General features: G+C 42.3%; 1 protein-coding gene across 3 annotated transcripts in view; it reads right to left on the bottom strand.

Moving 5' to 3' along the window:
• cpne1 (copine I) overlaps positions 1 to 27130 on the bottom strand; it is a 40948-nt gene extending 13818 nt beyond the window's left edge. The window contains exons 1-11 of one of the 3 annotated variants that reach the window (XM_090205135.1): positions 26762 to 27130; positions 23429 to 23560; positions 7377 to 7556; positions 7148 to 7222; positions 6960 to 7031; positions 6744 to 6827; positions 2711 to 2800; positions 2240 to 2500; positions 1788 to 1874; positions 912 to 971; positions 282 to 415 (exon numbers count right to left, since the gene is read on the bottom strand). In XM_090205135.1, coding sequence (XP_090061261.1) covers positions 282 to 415; positions 912 to 971; positions 1788 to 1874; positions 2240 to 2500; positions 2711 to 2800; positions 6744 to 6827; positions 6960 to 7031; positions 7148 to 7222; positions 7377 to 7556; positions 23429 to 23560 — 1175 coding nt within the window. In that variant the 5' untranslated portion in view covers positions 26762 to 27130. The remainder of the gene's footprint in view (positions 1 to 281; positions 416 to 911; positions 972 to 1787; positions 1875 to 2239; positions 2501 to 2710; positions 2801 to 6743; positions 6828 to 6959; positions 7032 to 7147; positions 7223 to 7376; positions 7557 to 23428; positions 23561 to 26761) is intronic. The other 2 variants (XM_021568363.3, XM_021568361.3) reach the window with 2 other exon arrangements.
• Positions 27131 to 27663: the final 533 nt, after the last annotated feature.

Genomic DNA, 27663 nt, shown 5'->3' with positions numbered 1-27663 from the left:
TAAATCTGCCCAACCAGGAAGTCAAGACATGTGCTCTTATTCATCTCAGTTGCTGTATTCAGATTCCCTTTGCCTCTCCCCCTAAAATGTGCAGTTCCATCTTCCTCTCATAAATTTAACAGCATTGAACTGGTGTCAGCATGGGCTGGAGAGCGTACCCACCATATTCGTTAAACCAGATAATTTATTTTAAAAATGAGGTGGGGGGGGGGGGGGGGGGGGGAAGACATCTACTCATGGTCTCTCCCTCTTCAGCGTTCTACTGAGCAGAAAGTTCTTACGTGTCATAGTCCTGGACAACAAGGCCCACTGACCAGGTGGCCGACAGGTACTGGTTCAGACCGTCAGGACTCAGGTAATGCAGGGACTGTGGAGAGCGAGGGTCGCCGTTTGACCCAGTGAAGTCAATGCCCACCTTAGAAAAATATAGGAACCATGAGTGATGGTCCATATTGGTACAAAAAGCTTGAATAAAAGACTCATTTAAAAGAAGCATTCCGGGAATGGTACATCAAATGTTGGAATTTTATAGATCTAGCCATTGATTCTTAAAAGAACTTGTAAATGCCTCATGAGCTTAGTCTATTTGCCGTGCCACATCAGAACTGCAAATATAAGCTTGTTTTACTCAATTGTTTGTAATTGCTGTAAAATCTGTACTGTCTATTTTGAGTGTGGTTACATTTCTCCAGCCCCATCCCTCAGCCATTTACAATTTGACATTTAAAGTCATTTAGCAGACTCTTATTTCAGAGCGATTTAGTTAGTGCATTCATCTTAAGATAGCTAGGTGGGATAACCACATCACACATTTTCAATCCATCAAAGATATTGCTTGAGTTTTAGACATGCGCTAATAAACAAAACTTCAACCCCTTACTTCTGATTGTATCTGAAGAGCCTGCACTTACCGTAAAATTTATTTGGCAACCTCCCATGACATAGTCCAGGAATGTGTACTGTGCCTGTATCTAGGGGGAAATTACAATTTGCTTTAGAAGTATCAACTTTTAAAAATAGGGTAAAATCTAAGGGTATAAGCTACTGTGCAATTGTACTGAACAAAAATATAAACTCAACATTTAAAGTGTTGGTCCCATGTTTCATGAGCTGAAATAAGATCCCAGAAATGTTCCATATGCAAAAAAATAAGCATATTTCTCTTAAATTTTGTGCACAAATGTGTTTATATCCCTTTAGTGAGATTCTCCTTTGCCAATCAAGATGCTGGTTAAACAGCATGATCATTACACAGGTGCACCTTGTGCTGGGGATAATAAAAGGACACTAAAATGTGCAGTTGTGTCACAAGACAATGCTGCAGATGTCTCAAGTTGAGGGAGCGCACAGTTGGGCATGCTGATTACAGGAATGTCCACCAGAGCTGTTGTCAGAGAATTGAATGTTCATTTTTTTATCATAAGCCATCTCTGTTGTTTTAGAAAATTTGGCAGTATGTCCAACCGCAGACCACGTGCAACCACGCCAGCCCACAACCTCCACATCTGGCCTCACTTGCGGGATGGTCTAATTGGCTGAGGCTGGCACCCCAGTGGGTGGAAACCAGTCAATTGAAATAAATGAATTAGTCCGTAATCTATGGTTTTCACATGGGTGGGCATAGACCCACCCACTTGGGAAAAGGACCACCCATGTGAAATCTATAGATTAAGGTCTAATTAATTTATTTAAAATGGACTGATTTCAATTTATGAACTGTAACTCAGTAAAATCGTTGAAATTGTTGCATTTTATATTTTTGTTCTGTATAATTAATTATAACCTACCTGGCAGCTCTTGACACTGATTACTCCAGAGTTTTTGTAACTCTTCTTCTTCTTCTTCTTCTCTGGATGGATACAGTCAAACTCCACCTGATCACAATGGACAATATACACAACTTCCTCAAATACAAAACTATCACCATGATTAGATAGGCAGAAACAATTTACATTAAGCTGCTCAGCTCTTACCATATACATTATATATTAACTACATGTGTATCTATACTGTAAAGGCACAGAACAATGATTCAATTGTAATCAGAAACTGGCAAAAAAAACATGAGTAATTAGTGAAGTTACTGTGTAGTGGGATACAATTAATTACCCAAAACTTTTAATTCATGCAACATGGTATCTTTACAATTTAATGTCAAGTGGGACCAATAGAGAGACAGAAGCTTAATGGTAAGGTAAGCAAAAAGTAAAAGTGCTAGAAGAAAAATACATGGTCTCACCGGTGAACCATGGGCAGCTTTCTGCAGCTCAGACACATTAGTTTGGAAAACACCGATAAGGTCATGCGAGCCATCACTATCATAATCAGAGCAGTGGACCTGGGGAAGGGGGACAGGAGAGAGGGAGTTTGAGACAAAAGGACAGAGGTGTTCTCTTTGGCTCACCGCACGGTCTTTAGCATCCAAAAGCTGGCGGGTAGTGCAAGTAAACTCGCCTATCATATCTGAACTGGTGTCTTCGTCCTTATCGTAACAAGTGACCTGCCAGTAACAGACACATAGGTAAGCCCTGGGGTTACAGTAGGTCAGAGATACTATAACAATAGGGCTGTAGGTTATATCAAGACAAAACAACTGTTTTGTAGTCACAATATCGAATTCAACAGGTTCTATAGGACACCACAAGCTCTGAAAGTTCTCTACATGCTAGTGCAGGTCTGTCAAATGCCATGGTCTTTCAGCTATTCATACCTTGATTGGTTTGCTCATGTCACAGTTGCAGAATGTTTGCAGAGCCACAGTGAATTTCTTCCATGACGGACTCAGATTATTCTTGACAACCTAAAAAAATAAATACAAAGAGAATGTAAAAAAATTCAAATGTGACCGACGGCTCAAAATTGGTCTTATGTAACAATGTGTAGTTGTATTTATTTTTACATTGGATATAAGAGACTTGGGTTGCAATGCTTGGGAAAACTTTCCGGAAATGTTGCTTAAATTCGTCAAAAGTTAGCTTAAACAGTGAACCTTTTTTGTGGGACACACATAAGGCTATTCTAGGTCTTGTGGCATATTTTAGTTAAACCATCCCCAATTCAATGGAATTGCAACCCTCTGCATGCACAGTGCATTCTTCCATCACATGTGCAGTGCACTCTTCCATCACATGTACAGCTGATTCTCAAGATCTTGCACACTAATGAGATGCTTTAAGCCCACACTACCCTGTCTGAGCCAAGGACTACATGCTTTCTGGTAAGTTTTGATTACAATAAATGGGTGGGATGTATATATTTCATGACATACATATATTTTTGTTAACTAGTAAAGAGTAGCCTACAGAAAAGTGTTTAAATCATTTCTAACTTAACACTTTCTGCTAGTTAGTTTTTGCTACCATGTGGGTTTTAGCTTGCTTGAGCCTGCTAACTGAGGAGTGTTAAATTCACCTGTTTCCATACAAGTTTCATTTTAAAACATTTACCTTACAAAAGAGCTGTTTAAATCTAACTGCTTAACTATTTATCTGTACATGGAATTGTATTCGTTTTTTTTTTAACTCATTGTTTTCTAATCTTTACAGGAAAATGCCACGGGCACAATCTGATGTGGAGACATTTCACTGCAGCGAATGTAGAATGAAAAGCTGTGTACATTTGAGAATGTGCCAAAGCATGTGAAGAATGCAACAAAGATGCAGAATCATCTGGCCAAGTGCCATAAGTTCCCTCGGTGCTCACAAGCAACCTCTGACAAAAGTCCCTCTACTTCTAGTCGAGGGAAAAATGATGAATACACCTTAGATAGCAACAGCTCATGGTACTCCTGGAATTCGAAGTTGTTTTGACTCAACGGAGGGACGTAGTCAGAGAAAGGCTGATGAATGTTTTGCTCAAACTGTGTATGCAACTGGTTCACCTTTGATGCTCACAGGCAATGTGTATTGGAAGAGATTTCTGAATGTTCTTCGCCCAGCATACACCCCTCCAACCAGAGGGGTGTATGCTCATTTGCTGGATGCAGAGTTCAAGTGAAGGTCAAGCAAATCATAGAGAAAGCAGACTGTATTGCAATCATCTCTGATGGGTGGTTGAATGTTCGTGGGCAAGGAATAATGAACTACATCAACTCCACCCCTCAACCAGTATTCTACAAGAGCACAGACACGGGACAGACACACCGGTCTCTACATTGCAGATGAGCTGAAGGCAGTCAATGACCTTGGACCACAGAAGGTATTTGCACTGGTGACAGACAATGCTGCAAACATGAAGGCTGCTTGGTCTAAAGTGGAGGAGTCCTACCATCACATCACACCCATTGGTTGTGCTGCTCATGCATTGAATATGCTCCTCAAGTACATCATGGCACTGAAAACAATGGATGCACTCTACAAGAGAACCAAGGAAATGGTTAGGTATGTGAAGGGTCATCAAGTTAGCAGCAAACTACCTCCCCAAGCAAAGTGAGAAGACGACCACCACATTGAAGCTGCCCAGCAACACCCGTTGTGGTGGTGTTGTCATCATCTTTGACAGTCTCCTGGAGGGGAAGGAGTCTCTGCAAGAAATGGCCATATCACAGTCTGACGATTTGGACAGCCCCATCAAGAGGATCCTTCTGGATGATGTATTTTGGGAGAGTGGTAAGCAGCCTGAAACCTATAGCAGTAGCCATTGCACGGCTTGAGGGAGACAATGCCATCCGGTCTGATGTTCAGACTCTGCTAGCAGATGTAAGAGAAGAAATCCTACTGCCCTGCCCACTTCACTGTTGCTCCAAGCAGAGTAAACTGCAGTTCTGAAATATATCAAAAAGCGGGAAGACTTCTGCCTGAAGCTCATACACGCCTCAGCGTACATGTTGGACCCCAAGTATGCAGGCAAGAGCATCCTGTCTGGTGCAGAGATTAACACGTCCTATGGTGTTATCACTACCGTGTCTCGCCACCATGGCCTGGATAAGGGCAAGGTTCTTGGCAGTCTGGCGAAGTACACGTCCAAGCAAGGGCTTTGGGATGGAGATGCAATATGGCAGTCGTGCCAACATATCTCATCTGCTACCTGGTGGAAGGAACTTAGTGGATCTGAGATTCTTTCCCCTGTTGCCTCAATCATCCTTCAAATCCCACCAACATCAGCAACCTTAGAGCGCAACTGGTCCTTGTTTGGGAACACACACACACCAAAGCACGCAACAGGCTGACCAATACAAGGGTTGAAAAATTGGTTTCCACCCGGGCAAATTTTAGGCTTGTTGAGGATGTCTCGCTGTCAGGCTCAAAAAGGTTGGAAAGTGACAGTGAAGATGAGGCCTCAGTCTGATGTTCAAGAGGTGGACATTGAGGATCTCCAGGGAGAAGACATTGAAGCCTGAGTCTAGAAACTGAAGCTTTGGTTGTCTTCCTCTATCATTTTACAGATGTATATTGAAAATGTTTTTGGGAGATGCGATGGATAATTGGGGGATCACTCAATATTCCCTTTCTTTCGTTGTTCAGTGAAATCATCCCATGTGAAGAGTCAACTAATTTAATTAAAATTAAATTGGTAACTGAATAAAAAGATGCGTTTAGACAGGATTACCTAGACATACTGACTAGTTCAGAGGCGCGCTATATGGCAAACCAATCCAAAATCATCTCTCGGCATGTCCAGCTCACTCATGGCTAGTGGGAAGGTTGCTGACTTTTTCTTTGGCTAAACCAACTAGACTCGTAATTGAACAATTGTATTCGTATTTACAGATGGAATACAAGTTTGTTATTAAGATACATGAAAGTTCACGTTTTTCTGCCAAAAACAAATTGTGATAATAAAAAAGAAAAATGTTTATGTTCAAACAGCTTTGTGAAGTAGTGACATACACCTAGTTTCCTGAAATGGGTCACAAATGGCTGAGAGCAACAAGTCACAACAAATAAAAATTACAATTGCAACCATGCCAAAATAACAATACAGACAAATAAGGTCAGGCACGATACGCTCTCCATTAAACAAATACTACTTTATTAGAGAAAGTTTCAAACATGCTGTTCTGGTGAAAACAACTTCAACAGACAGAATGAATTATAAAAAATGAGGTAGCTGTATTCTGGACTGGTCTCAGAGTAGTGGTGGGCTTGTGCAAAGAAGCGGGCCTTTTTAAAGAAACATGGGTGGCGAAATGCGCGTGAAGTAGCCTATTTTGTTCTGTGTCCTTGAGGAAATTCATGGAGGATAACTACTAAATCAGTTTTTAATCACATACACAACTAAACCTTTTTATGAAAGCAAAACATGACAATTTATAACCAGTATTCTGCGGAATTGAAAAATCCTGCTGTAGGCCATTTCTGCCTGCTCACTTCGTAAATTGGTTGTCACCAGCTCGTCAACAAACGTGTAGCCGGGCAGGCAAACGCTTAAGTCGGCCCTTGAGCACGCTTGCTATTGGGGTTTAGAAACTGGACATCGACAAGTTTAATATTTCACCTTGCCCTCGGTAGCCCACACAACCGCAATTAAACACGATAGATGTCAAATGTTCACAACACATTAAGATGTTAAGATACATGCAATGTTTTTCCAATGTATGAGTGATTTTAGTTCTGAGTTTCACCAACTTTGATGAGCCTTCCTCTCTACAGCCTTGTCTGCCCGAATCTCTGCACTCGCTGGCAAGAACTGACAGAAACCAATTACATGTGCGCTTTCAATAAGCCTACTTTCTTTTTGACATACCCAGTCTCTGTTCCACATATTGGGTTGCAGCTACCCCAAAGAAATATGGTGATAAGTACCTCTGTTCTGTGAACCAGCTGCCACTTGCCATCATCTCCTTGCTTAAAGAATTCTAGGAATGGATCAGATTTCCCAAACAAGTCCTGCAATAGAGACAACCATGAGCACTGGGGAATAAATAATGGGCGGGAGAGAATTCAGAACTGTTTATTACATCTTAATAAAGTAGGCCACTTTCCATTTGAAAAGACTGCACTGAAGTGCCTCGATTGTACCTTCTTATCCAGGCCTTTAGCCTCCACCTCCAGCACTATGGCCCTGTTATCCTTTATCTCCTCAGCAGTAATCTATAAAACACACAATTTATCACAAATGAGAGAATTCATTTGAATATCTCAAGACAATGTTTGCATTAGCCTTATGTTTGTTATCACAACATTTACACAGCCAGTTAAATACTTACAGTAATGGTGCCTTTGCCTGCAGGCTTCCCCTTCTTCAGTTGTAGAGGTCTGGTAATCTTCTTGCTGGACACAATCTGAAAGGCAAAATGGTTGGTTGTTGGAGACACCATCATTCGTGTTAGAAATTCTATAACAACATTGGGTTAAGTTTACACTTAAGAAAAGAAAATGTACACTATGTATAATAAGGATGCGGACTAATTGGTCCACACATTCTTAGATCCTCACCTGTCCCAGCGTGCACTCAAACCCCCCCAGGAAGTCATCATCCTTCAGATCGACAGACTTGTTGTCTATGTCATAGACACCCAGCTTCAACTTCTGCACCTTCTCAAAGTGGTAGTCCAGGAGCAGCTTCTTGGAGAACTCGGGGTCCTGGCAGTTTTTCACCTGCTCTGTGCGGTCCAACTGTATAGTAAAACAGAAAACATCTTCATGAACAAACAATAGGCCATTTGGGAAAATACGGAAAAAGCCCTTAACCAACAATGCAATTCAAGAAATAGAGATAAGAAAATATTTACTAAAACTAAAGTAAAAATTCAAATAAAAAGTAACAATAACGAGGCTATATACAGGGGTTACCGGTACAGAGTCAATGTGCGGGGATACAGGTTAGTAGAGGTAAGTTGTACGTAGGGGTAAAGTGGCTATTCAGTGTTGCTTGCCTCGAAGCGAGCATAAAAAGGCATTTAGCTCGTCTGGTAGGATCACGCCACTGGGCAGCACGCGGCTGGCTTTCCCTTTGTAGTAAGTAATAGTTTGCAACCCCTGCCACATCTGACGAGCGTCAGAGCCGGTGTAGTAGGATTGAATATTAGTCCTGTGTTTATGCATCGCCTGTGTGATGGTTCGTCTGAGGGCATAGCGTGATTTCTTATAAACATCCGGGTTTAGTGTCCAGCTCCTTGAAAGCGGCAGCTCTAGCCTTTAGCTCGGTGTGGATGTTGCCTGTAATCCATGGCTTCTGGTTGGGATATGTACGCACAGTCACTGTGGGGACGATGTCGCCAATCCACTTATTGATGAAGCCCGGTGACTGAGGCGGTATACTCCTCCATGCCATTGAATGAATCCCGGAAAATTGTCTAGTCTATACTAGCAAAACAGTCCTGTAGCGTAGCATCCGTGTCATCGAACCACTTCCGTATTGAGTGAGTCATTGGTACTTCCTGCTTTAATTTTTGCTTTTAAAAGCAAGAATTATGGTCAGATTTTCCAAATGGAGGGAGAGCTTTGTATTTGTCTCTGTGTGGATTATAGGTGGTCCAAAGTACAAATAATGCAAATAGTGTGGTCTACAGCTTATCACGAGGTACTCTACCTCAGGCAAGCAATACCTTGAGACTTCTTTAATATTAGACATTGCGCACCAGCTGTTATTGACAAAGACACACCCCCACCCCTCGTCTTACCAGACGTAGCTGTTCTGTCCTGCTGACGCACGGAAAACCCAGCCATCTCTATATGATCCGTGTTGTCGTTCTGCCAAAAATAAGATATTATAACTCTTAATGTTGGTAGGATAACCTTGAACGGAGATCCATTTTATTTTCCAGTGAAAATAGAACGGGTGGTAGAGGTGGGTTACCCACTCGCCGAAGAATTCTCACAAGGCAGCCTGATCTCCGCCCCCTGTATTTGTCTTTTCTTCATGCGAATGAAGGGGATTTGGTCTCGGAGAAGCAGTATATACTTTGCGTCAGACTCATTAAAGGAAAAAAATATTCATCCAGTTCGAGGTGAGTAATCGCTGTTCTGATATCCAGAAGCTCTTTTTAGTCATAAGAGATGTAAATAGGTTTGCTGCTACCAAAATCAAGATTGTTATAATACTGTTATTGCATCAAATGGTTGTTTTATGTAATAGAATAGGGTTCTTAGAACTCTCATGTGTCTGTGTTAACACTGACAGTAAATTTAAGATGACTTAGGTGATAAACCTAACAAGCCACATTCCATCCATGCGAGGGAGATTGCTCCAGCCTGACTGGAAGGTAACAGGGAGAGATGGCTCGGGTTGAGAGGAACTTCGTTTTCGGGGCCAAACCCTGGATTCCTTACAATGAGAAGTCTTCACAACAGATACTGTCCGCTGTGAATTATTCATTTATTTCATAGCAAATGCTATCTGGCTGGGGGAATACTCCTTTGTCATATCAAGTGATCCAATCCGCACATCTGTTTGTCATGTAGACTAAGGGGGTGCATCTATGCCATATAAAATATCTTGGTATTCTTTGTGTCAGGGCTCAACCCAACAGTCAAGAGTATTTAGTTGACCAGCCTCGTTATTGCATAGCACTTACATCCTTCACTGGGCTAGATCAGCCAATATGCTAAATGTAGTTTGAAGAGAGCAGAGTTGCAATTGCACTTTCTCTTGAGCTATTTTTATAGCCTACCTTTTAGGAGTGGGAAGAATTACAGACGGAGAAATATGGGTGATCAATATTTAGGCCTTTCTAGGCAATATTGTAAACTGTAGCCTAATCATAGGCCTATTTAGGAAATACATTTCCTTGGAAAAATAACTGTCCCGTACTTCTCCTCCAATTATTGAACTTTTTCCCACCTTTATTTAACTAGGCAAGTCAGTTAAGAACAAATTCTTATTTTACAATGGAGGCTCATGTATAGCCTACTCAATTTGAAACCATACGCGCAACCTGATCGCGCGGGTATGGCTACCGAACTTGAAGCCGCAAGAACGTTTCGTACTTTCTTCTTCACGGACATGCTGTTCGTTTCATCTTGGCTACTTTCTTCTTCACGGACAGCCTCCCTGCTGCTCATTTCATCTTGGCTACTTTCTTCTTCACGGACATCCTTCCTGCTGCTTGCGCTCCTAAATGTGCTTCTTGTATTTCTACTTTCTCTTCTCTTTTGTTACATTTCTCCAGTTCTCTTGAGGTCCTCTAGTGCTTCTTCTTCACCCTCCCTCTTCTGCTCCATTTGTTTTGCTGGTAGTCTATCTTCCATTCCAGCTCCTAAATCTCCCACCAGACACCTGGCCACCCCCAAATTGGTTGTGAAGGGCTGGGACTCCACCAACTTCGTCTGCTGGTGGAGGATTCGGCAGTGGTGGATACCAGGGGGCCCCATGAAAGGGTTCCGCTCGGAGAAGGGCTAGCCAGGCTTCTTTTTCCTTCTGTTCATCCTCTTTCGTCTCTGGTAGTTCTACTTGTTTTACCATCAGTCTTCTTACAGCTCTATCTATTGAAGCAAGATGCTTTTTGAGGCAAACCACGCACACAGTTCTGGGTTCCGCATTTACAGCAAGAAGCGGTCTCCTGCCTGACTGAGAAAGCAGTAATGTTCTGATGGCACCACATACATACCTGTGTGAGTCAGGGCTCTCAACTCAGGTGTTTTTTTTAAGTACAAGTACGGAAACAGACTCAATGGTGAGCACAACCTCAGGGGTGCAGTGTTAAAAACTGAGCCCAGAATAGACACGCTTGTTGAAAACTTCAACCAGCCACACACACACACACACACACCTCTCATTAGGACTGTGTGGGGTTTTTCTGTGAGATGTGATCGGTCAGTTTATTCCAATTCAGTATTCAAATGTATTGTATCAGCAACAGTTCCAACCTATACTGATGTAAGTGTTTTTAAAATGGGGAAAAATAAAACATGAATAGCTATTTATATTATTACATTTCATTTATTTGTCTACATTGCATTTGTTTTAGGCTGGCATAAGGGCAATGAAATGTACTGATGTTTACGAATAGTTGCATGTTTTCATAAGCTTGGGTCCCAGGAATAACTGAATATCTAATTTGGGTCCGAGGGTGAAAAAGTTTAACAACCCGTTGTATCGGGTTTACTAAGGCGTTAGTTCTATTAGCTATGCTGACTATGACGTTACTTTAGCTAATATGGTGACGTCGCTGGAGGCGGTGCTTAGCAGTTACGATATGGTTTGGCCTGGAAAGTAATTGTTACCTGGTCACATACAGCTGATGTGGTGTGCAGTGATTTCTTATTTATTTATCTAGGCAAGTCAGTTAGGAACAAATTCTTATTTACAATGACCGCCTACCCCGGCCAAACCCGGTCGACGCAGGGCCAATTTTGCGCCGCTCTATGGGACTCCTAATCATGGATGGATGTGATGCAGCCTGGATTCGAACCAGATAGTGTCACCTCATTTCTCTCCTCAACCTTTGTGCATCTACGTTGAACATTTTTCATAGGCTAGCTTGCAGCAATCTCATGATGGGTATATGGAAAATTTGAGTATCAAGTATTAGCCTAAACCTATCGCTGTTACATTGAACCTGGTGAATGGAAATTTGAATGTTCCAAAAGCACAAGTCAGTGGCCTGGAGATGCTAAATATGTTTGTTAATTAAAATCAATTACCGTGATACCGTCAGTCTTATGCATGACAATAACCGTCGGATAAAATTTTCATGACCGCCACAGCGCTTTGGTGGGCCTGATCACCAACGACGATGATACCGCCTATAGGAACGTTAGACATGGCAGAGTACCAGGACAACAACTTCTCCCTCAACGTAGACTACAGAAAAGGCCGGACGAGCACGGCACACATTCGCCACACACACACACACACACAATTATCACATACACTGCTGCTACTGTCGATCCTGTTGCCTAGTCACTTTACCCCTTACCACATACATACATGACCAAATGAACGTGGACACCTGCCCAATGAACATCTCATTCTAAAATCATGGGCATTAATATGGATTTGGTCCCCCCTTTGCTGCTATAACAGCCTCCACTCTTCTGAGAAGGCGGAATGGCCGATTAACTTCTCTAGGGTGGGGGGGGGGGGGGGGGGGTCAGCATTTGGAATTTTGGATGAAAAGCATGCCCAAATTAAACTGCTTTCTACTCAGGCACAGAAGATAGGATATGCATATAATTAGTAGATTTTGATAGAAAACTAAAGTTTCAAAAAAAATGTAAAATGTCTGAGTATAACAGAAATGATTTGGCAGGCGAAAACCTGAGAAAAATCCTTTCAGGAAGTAGGATCTTTGTGTGTGTAGTTTTCTATTCAATGCCATTACAGTATCCATTTACTTAGGACTCAAATTGCAGTTTCTATGCCTTCCACTAGATGTCAAGTCTTTAGAAATTGTTTCAGGCTTGTACTCTGAAAAATGAAGGAGTAAGAGCAGTCTGAATGAGTGGATCCTGCCGTGTCAGAGCTTTTTCATTCGCGCGACCGAGAGAGTGCCTTTCTTGTTTACCTTTTATATTGAAGACGTTATTGTCCGGTTGAAACATTATAGATCATTTAGGCTAAAAACAACCCGAGGATTGAATATAAACATCATTTGACATGTTTCTATGAACTTTACGGATACAATTTGGATTTGTCGTCTGCCTGTTGTGACTGCGTTTGAGCCTGTGGATTACTGAAGAAAACCTCAGTTTTGTTCGCGTTTTCGGATATAGAGACTTTATCGAACAAAAGGAACATTTATTGAATGAATGTCTTCTGAGTGCAATCATATGAAGATCAAAGGTAAGTGATTAATTCGCTCTATTTCTGACTTGTGTAACTCTTCTACTTGGCTGGTTACTGTTTGTAATGATTTGTCAACTGGGCTATGTTCTCAAATAATCGTAAGGTATGCTTTCACCGTAAAGCATTTTTGAAATCTGACACAGTGGTTGGATTCACAAGAAGTGAATCTTTAAACCTATGTAAAATAGTTGTATCTTTTCTGAATTTGTATGAGAATTTCTGTATTTCAATTTGGCGCTCTGCAATCTCACTGGATGTTGGCCAGGTGGGACGCTAGCATCCCACATATCCCAGAGAGGCTAACTAGTCCAACGCTCTAACCACCTGCCTCTCATTGCACTCCACGAGGAGCCTGCCTGTTACGCAAATGCAGTAGAAGCCAAGGTAAGTTGCTAGCCAGCATTAAACTTATCTTAGAAAAAACAATCAATCATAATCACTAGTTATAACTACACATGGTTGATGATATTACTCGTTTAACTAGCGTGTCCTGTGTTACATATAATCGATGCAACGCTGGGGGATGATTTAACAAAAGCGCATTTGCGAACAAAGCACAATCGTTGGACGACTGTACCTAACCATAAACACCAATGCCTTTCTTAAAATCAATACACAGAAGTATATATTTTTAAACCTGCATATTTAGCTAAAAGAAATCCAGGTAAGCAGGCAATATTAACCAGGTGAAATTGTGTCATTTCACGAAGTCAGGGTATATGAAACAGTTTGGGCCGCCTGGCTCATTGCGGACTAATTTGCCAGAATTGTACATAATTATGACATAACATTGAAGGTTGTGCAATGTGACAAGAATATTTAGACTTAGGGATGCCACCCGTTAGATAAAATACCGAACGGTTCCGTATTTCACTGAAATAGACGTTTTGTTTTCGAAATGATAGTTTCCGGATTCGACCATATTAATGACCTAAGGCTCGTATTTCTGTTTGTTATGTTAGACTTAATTATATGATTTGATAGAGCAGTCTGACTGAGTGATGGTAGGCAGCAGCAGGCTCGTAAGCATTCATTCAAACAGCACTTTTGTGCGGTTTGACAGCAGCTCTTCGCAAGCACAGCGCTGTTTATGACTTCAAGCCTATCAGCCTAATGGCGCTGGTGTAACCGATGTGAAATGGCTAGCTAGTTAGCTGGGTATGCACTAATAGCGTTTCAAACCTCACTCGCTCTGAGACTTGGGCGTAGTTATTCCCTTTGCTCTGCAAGGGCCGCGGCTTTTGTTGAGCGATGGGTAACGCTGCTTCGGGTGTGGCTGTTGTCGATGTGTTGTTCCTGGTTTGAGCCCAGGTAGGGGCGAGGAGAGGGACAGAAGCTATACTGTTACACTGGCAATACTATAGTGCCTATAAGAACATCCAATAGTCAAAGGTATATGAAATACAAACGATAGAGAAATAGTCCTATAAATACTATATTAGCTACAACCTAAAACCTCTTACCTTGGAATATTGAAGTCTCATGTTAAAAGGAACCACCAACTTTCATACGTTCTCATGTTCTGAGCAAGGATCTCAAACGTTAGCTTTTTTTTTTACATGGCACATATTGCACTTTTACTTCTCCAACACTGTTTTTGCATTATTTAACCCAAATTGAACATGTTTCATTATTTATTTGAGGCTAAATAGATTTTTATTGATGTATTATATTAAGTTAAAATAAGTGTTCAGTATTGTTGTAATTGTCATTATTACAAATAACAATAAATGTTCTTTTTTTTTTTTTATTATATTTTTTTTAATAAACGGCCGCTTATTGGCTTTTGTTCCTCCAATAATCGGTATCGGGGTTGAAAAATCATAATCAGTCGACCTCTAGTTGGAACATTGCTGCAGGGACTTGCTTCCATTCAGCCACAAGAGCATTAGTGTGGTGGTGCACTGACGCTGGGCAATTAAGCCTGGCTTGCAGTCTGCGTTCCAATTCATCCCAAAGGTGTTCAATGGGGGTTGAGGTCAGGGCTCTATGCAGGCCAGGCAAGTACTTCCACACCAATGTCGACAAACCATTTCTGTATGGACATCGCTTTGTGCACGGGGGACTTCCCCAAACAGTTGCCACAAAGTTGGATGGACAGAATCATCTAGAACGTCAGTTAGCTTTAGAGTGAAGATTTCCCCTTCACTGGAACTAGCTTTACGCCACTCCAGCAGACGCTTGGCATCGCGCATGTTGATCTTGGGCTTGTGTGCGGCTGCTCAACCATGGAAACCCATTTCATGAAGCTCCCAAAGAACAGTTATTGTGCTGACGTTGCTTCCAGAGACAGTTTGGAGCTCAGTAGTGAGTTCTGACGATATTTACACGCTACGCACTTCAGCAGTCCTCTGTTCTGTGAGCTTGTAAGGCTGCTCCGCAGATCCTCAAGCTCTGTCAGGTTGGATGGGGAGTGTCACTGCACAGCTATTTTCAAGTCTCCCCAGAGATGTTCAATCGGGCTCAAGTCCGGGCCACTCAAGGACATTGAGAGTTGTCCAGAAGCCACTCCTGCGTTGCCTTGGCTGTGTGCTTAGTGTCGTTGTCCTGTTGGAAGGTGAACCATCACCCCAGTCTGAGGTTGAGTGCTCTGCAGGTTTTCATCAAGAATATCTCTGTACTTTGTCAACCAAGGGTGGACGCCAATCAAGTTGTAGAAACATGTCAAGAATGATCAATGGAAACAGGATGCACCGGAGCTCAATTTCGAGTCTCATAGCAAATGGTCTGAATACGTAAGTACTTATGTTTGTATTATATTTGCAAAAATGTAATTTACTGTTATTTAATCCATTTTAGAATAAGACTAATGTAACAAAATGTGGAAAAGTCAAGGGGCACTGTATACTACTAACATGAATGACTTTCAGCTTAAGCTTTAAAATTATTCGGGATTGGTGTCCCGTCCATGGGACGGTTAAGCTAACGTAGGCTAATGCGATTAGCATGAGGTTGTAAGTAAAAAGAAAATTTACCGGGACATAGACATATCTGATATTGGCAGAAAGCTTAAATTCTTGTTAAATCTAACTGCTCTATTCCAATTTACAGTAGCTATTACAGTGAAATAATACAATGCTATTGTTTGAGGAGTGCACAATTTTGAAAATGAAAAGTTATTAATAACAAATTAGGCACATTTGCAGTCTTGATACACAATTTTAAAACAAAAATACAATGATTCATTGGATCAGTCTAAAACTTTGCACATATACTGCTGCCGTCTAGTGTCCAAAATATCATTGCACCTGGGCTGGAATAATACATTATGGCCTTTCTCTTGCATTTCAAAGATGAGACAAAATAAAAAATGGTATTATCTTTTACCAGATCTATTGTGTTATATTCTCCCACATTCCTTTCACATTTCCACAAACTTCAAAGTGTTTCCTTTCATATGGTACCAAAAATATGCATATCCTTGCTTCAGGGTCTGAGCTACAGGCAGTTAGATATGTCATTTTAAGCAGATCCTTAAGAGGTTTTAAAACACTGTTTTTGGGAGTGAGGAATATTGTAATAAGGAAATATGCAGTTCACAATGTTTAAATAAATGGGTGAGCAAAAATATTAACCGTTTACTTTGCAAGCACACCAGTATTGAGGCATAAAGCAACATTTACTAGCACAGGCATATGGGCTTTTAGCATGTCAAAATTGCATTTGGAATATGTTCAAATAAATTTTTACATAATCAATATTTTTAAGACAAAATAATGAGAACAGCTCAATAAATAGACAAAGATTGGTAGTTGAACAAGTCATTGCATGCATGCATTTTTTTAGCAGTATATATATATATATATATATATATATATATATATACACACACACACACACATATACATACACATACACACAGGCAAAAAAGTATTTAGTCAGCCACCAATTGTGCAAGTTCTCCCACTTAAAGAGGAGAGAGGCCTGTAATTTTCATCATATGTACACTTCAACTATGACAGACAAAATGAGAAAAAAAAAATCCAGAAAAATCACATTGTAGGATTTTTTATTAATTTATTTGCAAATTATGGTGGAAAATAAGTATTTGGTCAATAACAAAACTTTCTCTCAATACTTTTATATACCCTTTGTTGGCAATGACAGAGGTTAAACGTTTTCTGTAAGTCTTCAAGGTTTTCACACACTGTCGCTGGTATTTTGGCCCATTCCTCCATGCAGATCTCCTCTAGAGCAGTGATGTTTTGGGGCTGTTGCTATGCAACATGGACTTTCAACTCCCTCCAAAGATTTTCTATGGGGTTGAGATCTGGAGACCGGCTAGGCCACTCCAGGACCTTGAAATGCTTCTTACGAAGCCACTCCTTCGTTGCCCGGGCGGTGTGTTTGGGATCATTGTCATGCTGAAAGACCCAGCCACGTTTCATCTTCAATGCCCTTGCTGATGGAAAGAGGTTTTCACTCAGAATCTCACGATACATGGCCCCATTCATTCTTTCCTTTACACAGATCAGTAGTCCTGGTCCCTTTGCAGAAAAACACCCCCATGCTTCACAGTAGGTCGGGTGTTCTTTGGCTGCAACTCAGCATTCTTTGTCCTCCAAACACAACGAGTTGAGTTTTTACCAAAAAGTTATATTTTGGTTTCATCTGACCATATGACATTCTCCCAATCTTCTTCTGGATCATCCAAATGCTCTCTAGCAAACTTCAGACGGGCCTGGACATGTACTGGCTTAAGCAGGGGGACACATCTGGCACTGCAGGATTTGAGTCCCTGGCGGCGTAGTGTGTTACTGATGGTAGGCTTTGTTACTTCAGTCCCAGCTCTCTGCAGGTCATTCACTAGGTCCCTCTGGGATTTTTGCTCACCGTTCTTGTGATCATTTTGACCCGAAGGGGTGAGATCTTGCATGGAGCCCCAGATCGAGGGAGATTATCAGTGGTCTTGTATGTCTTCCATTTCCTAATAATTGCTGCTCCCACAGTTGATTTCTTCAAACCAAGCTGCTTACCTATTGCAGATTCAGTCTTCCCAGCCTGGTGCAGGTTTACAATTTTGTTTCTGGTGTCCTTTGACAGCTCTTTGGTCTTGGCCATAGTGGAGTTTGGAGTGTGACTGTTTGAGGTTGTGGACAGGTGTCTTTTATACTAATAACAAGTTCAAACAGGTGCCATTAATACAGGTAACAAGTGGAGGACAGAGTAGCCTCTTAAAGAACAGTTACAGGTCTGTGGGAGCCAGAAATCTTGCTTGTTTGTAGGTGACCAAATACTTGCAAATAAATTAATTACAAATCCTACAATGTGATTTTCTGGATTTTTCCCCCACTGTGTGTGTGTGTATATATACACACACACTGCAAAAAAAAATAAAGGGAACACTTAAACAACACAATGTAACTCCAAGTCAATCACACTTCTGTGAAATCAAACTGTCCACTTAGGAAGCAACACTGATTGACAATACATTTCACATACTGTTGTGCAAATGGAATAGACAACAGGTGGAAATTATAGGCAATTAGCAAGACTCCCCAAATAAAGGAGTGGTTCTGCAGGTGGTGACCACAGACCACTTCTCAGTTCCTATGCTTCCTGGCTGATGTTTTGGTCACTTTTGAATGCTGGCGGTGCTTTCACTCTAGTGGTAGCATGAGACGGAGTCTACAACCCACACAAGTGGCTCAGGAAGTGCAGCTCATCCAGGATGGCATATCAATGCGAGCTGTGGCAAGAAGGTTTGCTGTGTCTGTCAGCATAGTGTTCAGAGCATGGAGGCGCTACCAGGAGACAGGCCAGTACATCAGGAGACATGGAGGAGGGCGTAGGAGGGCAACAACCCAGCAGCAGGACCGCTAACTCCGCCTTTGTGCAAGGAGGAGCAGGAGGAGCACTGCCAGAGCTCTGCAAAATGACCTCCAGCAGGCCACAAATGTGCATGTGTCTGCTCAAACGGTCAGAAACAGACTCCATGAGGGTGGTATGAAGGCCCGACGTCCACAAGTGGGGGTTGTGATTACAGCCCAACACCGTGCAGGACGTTTGGCATTTGCCAGAGAACACCAAGATTGGCAAATTCGCCACTGGCGCCCTGTGCTCTTCACAGATGAAAGCAGGTTCACACTGAACACGTGACAGAGTCTGGAGACACCGTGGAGAATGTTCTGCTGCCTGCAACATCCTCCAGCATGACCCGTTTGGCAGTGAGTCAGTCATGGTGTGGGGTGGCATTTCTTTGGGGGCCGCACAGCCCTCCATGTGCTCGCCAGAGGTAGCCTGACTGCCATTAGGTACCGAGATGAGATCCTCAGACCCCTTGTGAGACCATATGCTGGTGCGGTTGACCCTGGGTTCCTCCTAATGCAAGACAATGCTAGACCTCATGTGGCTGGAGTGTCAGCAGTTCCTGCAAGAGGAAGGCATTGATGATATGGACTGGCCCGCCCGTTCCCCAGACCTGAATCCAATTGAGCACATCTGGGACATCATGTCTCGCTCCATCCACCAACACCACACTGTCCAGGAGTTGGGGGATGCTTTAGTCCAGGTCTGGGAAGAGATCCCTCAGGAGACCATCCGCCACCTCATCAGGAGCATTCCCAGGCGTTGTAGGGAGGTCATACAGGCACGTGGAGGCCACACACACACACACACACACACACACACACACACACAGACTTGTTTTAAGGACATTACATCAAAGTTGGATCAGCCGATCTCCTGTGTGTACTTCCGGCGCCGACAGCAATGGCCGGCTCGCTTCGCGTTCCTAGGAAACTATGCAGTTTTTTGTTTTTTTACGTGTTATTTCTTACATTAGTACCCCAGGTCATATTAGGTTTCATTACATACAGTCGAGAAGAACTACTGAATATAAGATCAGCGTCAACTCACCATCAGTACAACCAAGAATATGATTTTCGCGAAGCGGATCCTGTGTTCTGCCTTTCAACCAGGACAACGGAATGGATCCCAGCCGGCGACCCCAAAAAACGACTCCGTAAAAGAGGGAAATGAGGCGTTCTTCTGGTCAGACTCCGGAGACGGGCACGTCGTGCACCACTCCCTAGCATTCTTCTCGCCAATGTCCAGTCTCTTGACAACAAGGTTGATGAAATCCGAGCAAGGGTAGCATTCCAGAGGGACATCAGAGACTAACGCTCTTTGCTTCACGGAAACATGGCTCACTGGAGAGACGCTATCGGAGGCGGTGCAGCCAGCGGGTTTCTCCACGCATCGCGCCGACAGAAACAAATATCTTTATGGTAAGAAGAGGGGCGGGGGCGTATGCCTTATGGCTAACGAGACGTGGTGTGATCACAGAAACATACAGGAACTCAAATCCTTCTGTTCACCTGATTTAGAATTCCTCACAATCAAATGTCGACCGCATTATCTACCAAGAGAATTCTCTTCGATTATAATCACAGCCGTATATATTCCCCCCCAAGCAGATGGCTCTGAACGAACTTTATTTGACTCTTTGCAAACTGGAATCCATACATCCTGAGGCTGCATTCATTGTAGCTGGGGATTTTAACAAGGCTAATCTGAAAACAAGACTCCCTAAATTGTATCAGCATATCGATTGCGCAACCAGGGCTGGAAAAACCTTGGATCATTGTTATTCTAACTTCCGCGACGCATATAAGGCCCTGCCCCGCCTTCCTTTCGGAAAAGCTGACCACGACTCCATTTTGCTGATCCCTGACTACAGACAGAAACTAAAACAAGAAGCTCCCACGCTGAGGTCTGTCCAATGCAGCCAAGCTGATTCCACACTCCAAGACTGCTTCCATCACATGGACTGGGATATGTTTCGTATTGCGTCAGATAACAACATTGACGAATACGCTGATTCGGTGTGCGAGTTCATTAGAACGTGCGTTGAAGATGTCGTTCCCATAGCAACGATTAAAACATTCCCTAACCAGAAACCGTGGATTGATGGCAGCATTCGCGTGAAACTGAAAGCGCGAACCACTGCTTTTAATCAGGGCAAGGTGACTGGTAACATGACCGAATACAAACAGTGCAGCTATTCCCTCCGCAAGGCTATCAAACAAGCTAAGCGTCAGTATAGAGACAAAGTAGAATCTCAATTCAACGGCTCAGACACAAGAGGTATGTGGCAGGGTCTACAGTCAATCACGGACTACAAGAAGAAAACCAGCCCAGTCACGGACCAGGATGTCTTGCTCCCAGGCAGACTAAATAACTTTTTTGCCCGCTTTGAGGACAATACAGTGCCACTGACACGGCCTGCAACGAAAACATGCGGACTCTCCTTCACTGCAGCCGAGGTGAGTAAAACATTTAAACGTGTTAACCCTCGCAAGGCTGCAGGCCCAGACGGCATCCCCAGCCGCGCCCTCAGAGCATGCGCAGACCAGCTGGCCGGAGTGTTTATGGACATATTCAATCAATCCCTATACCAGTCTGCTGTTCCCACATGCTTCAAGAGGGCCACCATTGTTCCTGTTCCCAAGAAAGCTAAGGTAACTGAGCTAAACGACTACCGCCCCGTAGCACTCACTTCCGTCATCATGAAGTGCTTTGAGAGACTAGTCAAGGACCATATCACCTCCACCCTACCTGACACCCTAGACCCACTCCAATTTGCTTACCGCCCAAATAGGTCCACAGGCGATGCAATCTCAACCACACTGCACACTGGCCTAACCCATCTGGACAAGAGGAATAGCTACGTGAGAATGCTGTTCATTGACTACAGCTCGGCATTCAACACCATAGTACCCTCCAAGCTCGTCATCAAGCTCGAGACCCTGGGTCTCGACCCCGCCCTGTGCAACTGGGTACTGGACTTCCTGACGGGCCGCCCCCAGGTGGTGAGGGTAGCCAACAACATCTCCACCCCGCTGATCCTCAACACTGGGGCCCCACAAGGGTGCGTTCTGAGCCCTCTCCTGTACTCCATGTTCACCCACGACTGCGTGGCCACGCACGCCTTCAACTCGATCATCAAGTTTGCGGACGACACAACAGTGGTAGGCTTGATTACCAACAACGACGAGACGGCCTACAGGGAGGAGGTGAGGGCCCTCGGAGTGTGGTGTCAGGAAAATAACCTCACACTCAACGTCAACAAAACTAAGGAGATGATTGTGGACTTCAGGAAACAGCAGAGGGAACACCCCCCTATCCACATCGATGGAACAGTAGTGGAGAGGGTAGTAAGTTAAGTTCCTCGGCATACACATCACAGACAAACTGAATTCGTCCACCCACACAGACAGCATCGTGAAGAAGGCGCAGCAGCGCCTCTTCAACCTCAGGAGGCTGAAGAAATTCGGCTTGTCACCAAAAGCACTCACAAACTTCTACAGATGCACAATCGAGAGCATCCTGGCGGGCTGTATCACCGCCTGGTACGGCAACTGCTCCGCCCACAACCAAAAGGCTCTCCAGAGGGTAGTGAGGTCTGCACAACGCATCACCGGGGGCAAACTACCTGCCCTCCAGGACACCTACACCACCCGATGTTACAGGAAGGCCATAAAGATCATCAAGGACAACAACCACCCGAGCCACTGCCTGTTCACCCCGCTATCATCCAGAAGGCGAGGTCAGTACAGGTGCATCAAAGCTGGGACCGAGAGACTGAAAAACAGCTTCTCTCTCAAGGCCATCAGACTGTTAAACAGCCACCACTAACATTGAGTGGCTGCTGCCAACACACTGACTCAACTCCAGCCACTTTAATAATGGGAATTGATGGGAAATTATGTCAAATATATCACTAGCCACTTTAAACAATGCTACCTAATATAATGTTTACATACCCTACATTATTCATCTCATATGTATACGTATATACTGTACTCTATATCATCTACTGCATCCTTATGTAATACATGTATCACTAGCCACTTTAACTATGCCACTTTGTTTACATACTCATCTCATATGTATATACTGTACCCGATACCATCTACTGTATCTTGCCTATGCTGCTCTGTACCATCACTCATTCATATATCTTTATGTACATATTCTTTATCCCCTTACACTGTGTATAAGACAGTAGTTTTGGAATTGTTAGTTAGATTACTTGTTGGTTATTACTGCATTGTCGGAACTAGAAGCACAAGCATTTCGCTACACTCGCATTAACATCTGCTAACCATGTGTATGTGACAAATAAAATTTGATTTGAGCCTGTAGTGTGGTTTTCCACTTTAATTTTGAGTGTGACTCCAAATCCAGACCTCCATGGGTTGATAAATTTGATTTCCATTGATAATTTGTGTGATTTTGTTGTCAGCACATTCAACTATGTAAAGAAAAAAGTATTTAATAAGAATATTTCGTTCATTCAGATCTAGGATGTGTTATTTGAGTGTTCCCTTTATTTTTTTGAGCAATATAACATATATATATATTTTTTTTACTTGAAAAGACTTGAGACTCGAACGTTGTGACTCAAATAATATTGACTTAGTCTCACTTCTGTTGTAGACATTGCGTGCTAGGAATATGGGACCAAATACAAAACTTCTGACTAATAGGTGGATTTGTCCAAATATTTTTTGGTTCCCTAAAATGTGGACAAAAAGTGCAGTCATTTCTGAACGAATCACCCGATAATGGATGAAAATAGCCTGAAACAAAAGCTGACAGTCTGCACATTAACCTCAGTCATTGTATCATTTCAAATCCAAAATGCTGGAATACCGGGGCATAACACACAATGTATCAGTGTCAATATACCTTTGGACCTCACTGAACGTTGCCAATTTTTAAAATGTGTCGATTAGTTAGACTTTCTCCCTACCTCGGTCCACTTGTCATCCCCAATGCTCTGCAGCAGCACGCAGAGTGGGTCAGACTTAGATCCAACGTCTTTGTCGAGGAGATTGCTGCACGAGATGGAGAGTTCTACTTTTGACACACATTGCGAAGCCATCTGAAAAAGACAGGAAGAAAAACAAGATTTCAGATCAAATGTGACTATATTAAAAGCTAAAGTCTCCAGTTAAAAACAATAACAACGGGGTCCCTGCCACTTGCGTTGGTATGACGCTAAGGAAATGTGCCAGGGAAATTAAAATCCTCTCAAATTCATAGATAACGCTCCAGATGCAGGGACCGACAGTCCATTACATTTATTTTATTTTTTAAATATTTGAAGCCGTTTACATTCTTGTTGTTTATAAACAATCAAGTAACGATCCCTTATATGTTGGGTTATGATAAAGAAAAACAGCCCATGAGGCATTTATAAATTATATTCTTCAGGAATAAATAATATAAAGAATTTAAATTACCATTAACCGCTTCCCATATCCCAGGCTTTGCTTTAATGTACACTGCTCAGTAAAAATGGCAATTTTGAGAATGAGTGAGTCAACCAGGTCGGCATAGAGGAAATAAAAAAAATGGGACAGGTTCTTAGCTAGCAGATTGTAATGGGCTGGGATGCGATGCTCCATTAGCAGTCACGTTAGATACTGTTTGGTGTAGCAGAGAACGGCGATTTTTCCTCAATTTCCGATTTGGAAGGCAATCAAATGTATTCTAAACATCCATGTCCAGTTGCAGGGGGTTTTGTTTGAATTCAGAAAATGTGATGTTATTAAATACTTGTTTTGCTCCAGGAAGTAATTCAACAACGGGCACACCGCCATCTTGTCAATTTCAAATCTTTTCTCTCATTGAGGGGATTCGGTTAATCTGGCCAAGGCACTCGGTAGGTGTGTTGTGCACCAGGAGAAAGTTGATTGCATTAGAACCAGACTGCCTTCCGGGCGTGAGCAAGGTGCCCAGTTCAATGCCTAGGTCAGCTCAAGAAAGTGACATAATTAAAAAGGGCCCAGTGTGTGTGTGTACACACACACACACACACGAAGTCAGAAGGTTGCATACATTTAGGTTGGAGTCATTAAAACTAATTTATCCAACCACTAACAAACAATATTTTTGGCAATTTGGTTATGACATCTACTTTGTGCATGACAAGAGTAATTTTTCCAACAATTGTTTACAGACAGATTATTTCACAGTATCACAATTCCAATGGGTCAGAAGTTTACATACACTAAATTGACTGTGTATTTACTTGGCGACCATGGCCTTTTATGGCCTTTTTTGCCTTTACCTCCCTTATCTCACCTCATTTGCTCACATTGTATATATACTTATTTTTCGACTGTATGTTTGTTTTACTCCGTGTGTAACTGTGTTGTTGTACCTGTCGAACTGCTTTGCTTTATCTTGGCCAGGTCGCAATTGAAAATTAGAACTTGTTCTCAACTTGCCTACCTGGTTAAATAAAGGTGAAATAAAAAAATAAAAAAATTGACCATGCAGACGAACGAAAGTGTCTCGTGGTCAAAGCAACAACAAATGCGCTCCTTGAGTGACAGGGGGTGGGACTAGGTCTGTGTGGAAAGCAGCATGGAGAAAGAGTGGTGGGATGACTCAAGTAGCGGTGTAAACTATAAGAATTGACGTTACACGCGTCGTATCACATTTAACAAACCAAACATTCAAATACTGTTATAGAAGGTAAAGTAAAAACCCAAACCAGTCCGTGCATCAATACCGGTATATAGTAAAATACAGTATTACCGCTCAGCCCTAGACTCTACACACCTGCTCACATATGAGCTGCTGCTACTGTTTGTCATATCCTGTTGCTTAGTCCCCTTCCCCCTATACATATCTAACGCCATCACTCCAGTATGGGGCGCTAGGTAGCCTAGTGGTTAGAGCATTGGACTAGTAACCAAAAGGTTGCAAAATCGAACCCCGAGCTGACAAGGTAAATTCTGTCGTTCTGCTCCTGAACAAGGCAGTTAAACCACTGTTCCTAGGCAGTAATTGAAAATAAGAATTCCCTGCACATGTAAATATGGTATTGGATCTGACTTTAAATATTTCCTGTATATAGTATGCTTGCTTTAATGTGCATTTCATATTTCCTATTATTATTGATTGCTGGGTTTTGAGTTTACAAGAAAGGCACTTCACTTAACCAGTTTATAATATCAATAAGGCACCCTGCGGGGTTTGTGGTATATGTTGCTGTATCCAGGCACTCCGTGTTGAGTCAAGCATAAGAACAGCCCTTACGTTTCGATCACACCGACAGCTTCATTGCATTTTGATACACCAGAATGACATTAATTTCCAATGAAACGCTGCGTTTGCCTTGCAGCATTGCGTTGCAGAGGCAGTTGGAGGGCGTTCGGTGTGTTGCATATTTATCGAACGTATGCGTCAAACTGTATGCGTTCGGCTTGACAGAAACGGTAGCAGAAGGTGAATGTTTTACTTTTGTTGCATACATACATACCCAGATGATGCTGCACACTAGATTGCGCAACCATACTATCGGTGTACTCGAAGCATTAGCCCTGGTGTATTGGCCACATACCACACCCCCTTGTGCCTTATTGAGTAATCATAACAGTCAAACGAGTTAATTTTCCATCAATGGATGTGGATTTATCTTGGGAGTTTAATACGAGCTAATTATCTTCTCTTGAGACATATTCAAATTCCTTTAAGTCATAGCTCGCAATAATTATTATTTAGAGTTAAACCGGATATTGCATCTAACGTTTGCTAACATTGAAAGTCAATATATATAAAAACATATTTTAAAAAATAAAAAGAGTTCTTAACAGGGCGTGTTTTTTTTTTTTTGTTAAAAATTACTACGATATTTCTTAATTGCCTCAACGTTATTACGTTAAAAGGTTTGTATAAATGTCAACTCTTTTGCTGTGAAAAAAATGTTGGGCTAGTTTTCAGGCCTTTTGGGCGGGTTTTGAGTAGTCGTCATGCTAGAAACCCTGGCTCAAAACACACTGGTACTGTTTATTTACAATAAACTACATACTTCCTAGTTAACAGCAAAAGTTCAGATGTAAATCAGACACCCTGAAAACTACCAGACGCTTATTCTATAGTAGAGACTCGACATGGAGAGAGAACTTCCTATAAAGTTAACTCAACCATTAAAAAAAGAAGCCTGACAAGAACCCCAAGGCCAGGGCCTATTACGCCCATAAAATAACAATACACGGATTTGCCTGCTCACCTCGATCTCTAAACTAGCAGAGGCTACTTTATAAAAAAATAGGTAAGCTACAAATATTACCTTGTCGCACGAAACGGAATATCAGGTCTCTTTTGAAACAGTTGTAATTGTCTTGCAACTGAACAGCACACTGCCGTAACACGAAATGAATGTGGAGTCGAGGAAATATTTCCTAAAAAAGGTGTGGCAGATGGTCAAGTGAGCTCAACATTGGATGATCAGCCACCATAAAAACGTTCTTATTGGACAAGAGACAACGTCACTTGTGGTGCCCGCAGTGCAGGGGGAAGGGTCCGTCCGTGCTAGCCGAATTCCTTGGGACGTCCCTACCCCATGCAAGCCGTTGAAGTTTAACATGGTTAAGGCAAATATTTGTATATTTGAGGTTATGGTTAGGTAGGGGACGTCCTAAGAATCCCAGATAGTACTGACCGTGCAGGAAGTGACTACACACATATCCCGGTTGTCACTAGTTACCACAGCCACAAATTGCCTGTATAGTAAAACAAAAAAAAAAGTGCTTTTTGGTCTTAATTTAAGATTAAGGTTAGTCATAATGTTAGCAGTGTGCTTAGGGTTAAGTTTATGGTTAGGTTTAGAAATGGTAGAAATAGGCGGGGTTTAGCCATTTGGGGCGCATTAGGGCGGCAGGGTAGCCTAGTGGTTAGAGTGTTGCAAGTTCAAACCCCCGAGCTGACAAGGTACAAATCTGTCGTTCTGCCCCTGAACAAGGCAGTTAACCCACTGTTCCTAGGCCGTCATTGAAAATAAGAATTTGTTCTTAACTGACTTGCCTAGTTAAATAAAGGTAAAATAAAAATACATTTGTGGCTGTGGTAATTAGTGACGAACGCATATCCCTGGTTGAAGCTGCACCCACTGAGACAGAAAAAAAAATAATTCACCCTACAGATATAAAAGATGTAGCCATTTATAATTAGCCTATCCATCCGATGTGCAAT

The sequence above is a fragment of the Oncorhynchus mykiss genome, chromosome 17 (assembly GCF_057628025.1).
Source record: "Oncorhynchus mykiss isolate SJ-2025 chromosome 17, ASM5762802v1, whole genome shotgun sequence".
NCBI lineage: Eukaryota > Metazoa > Chordata > Actinopteri > Salmoniformes > Salmonidae > Oncorhynchus > Oncorhynchus mykiss.
Note: the sequence above shows the minus strand (reverse complement) of the source record. Positions and strands in the feature narration are given on the sequence as shown.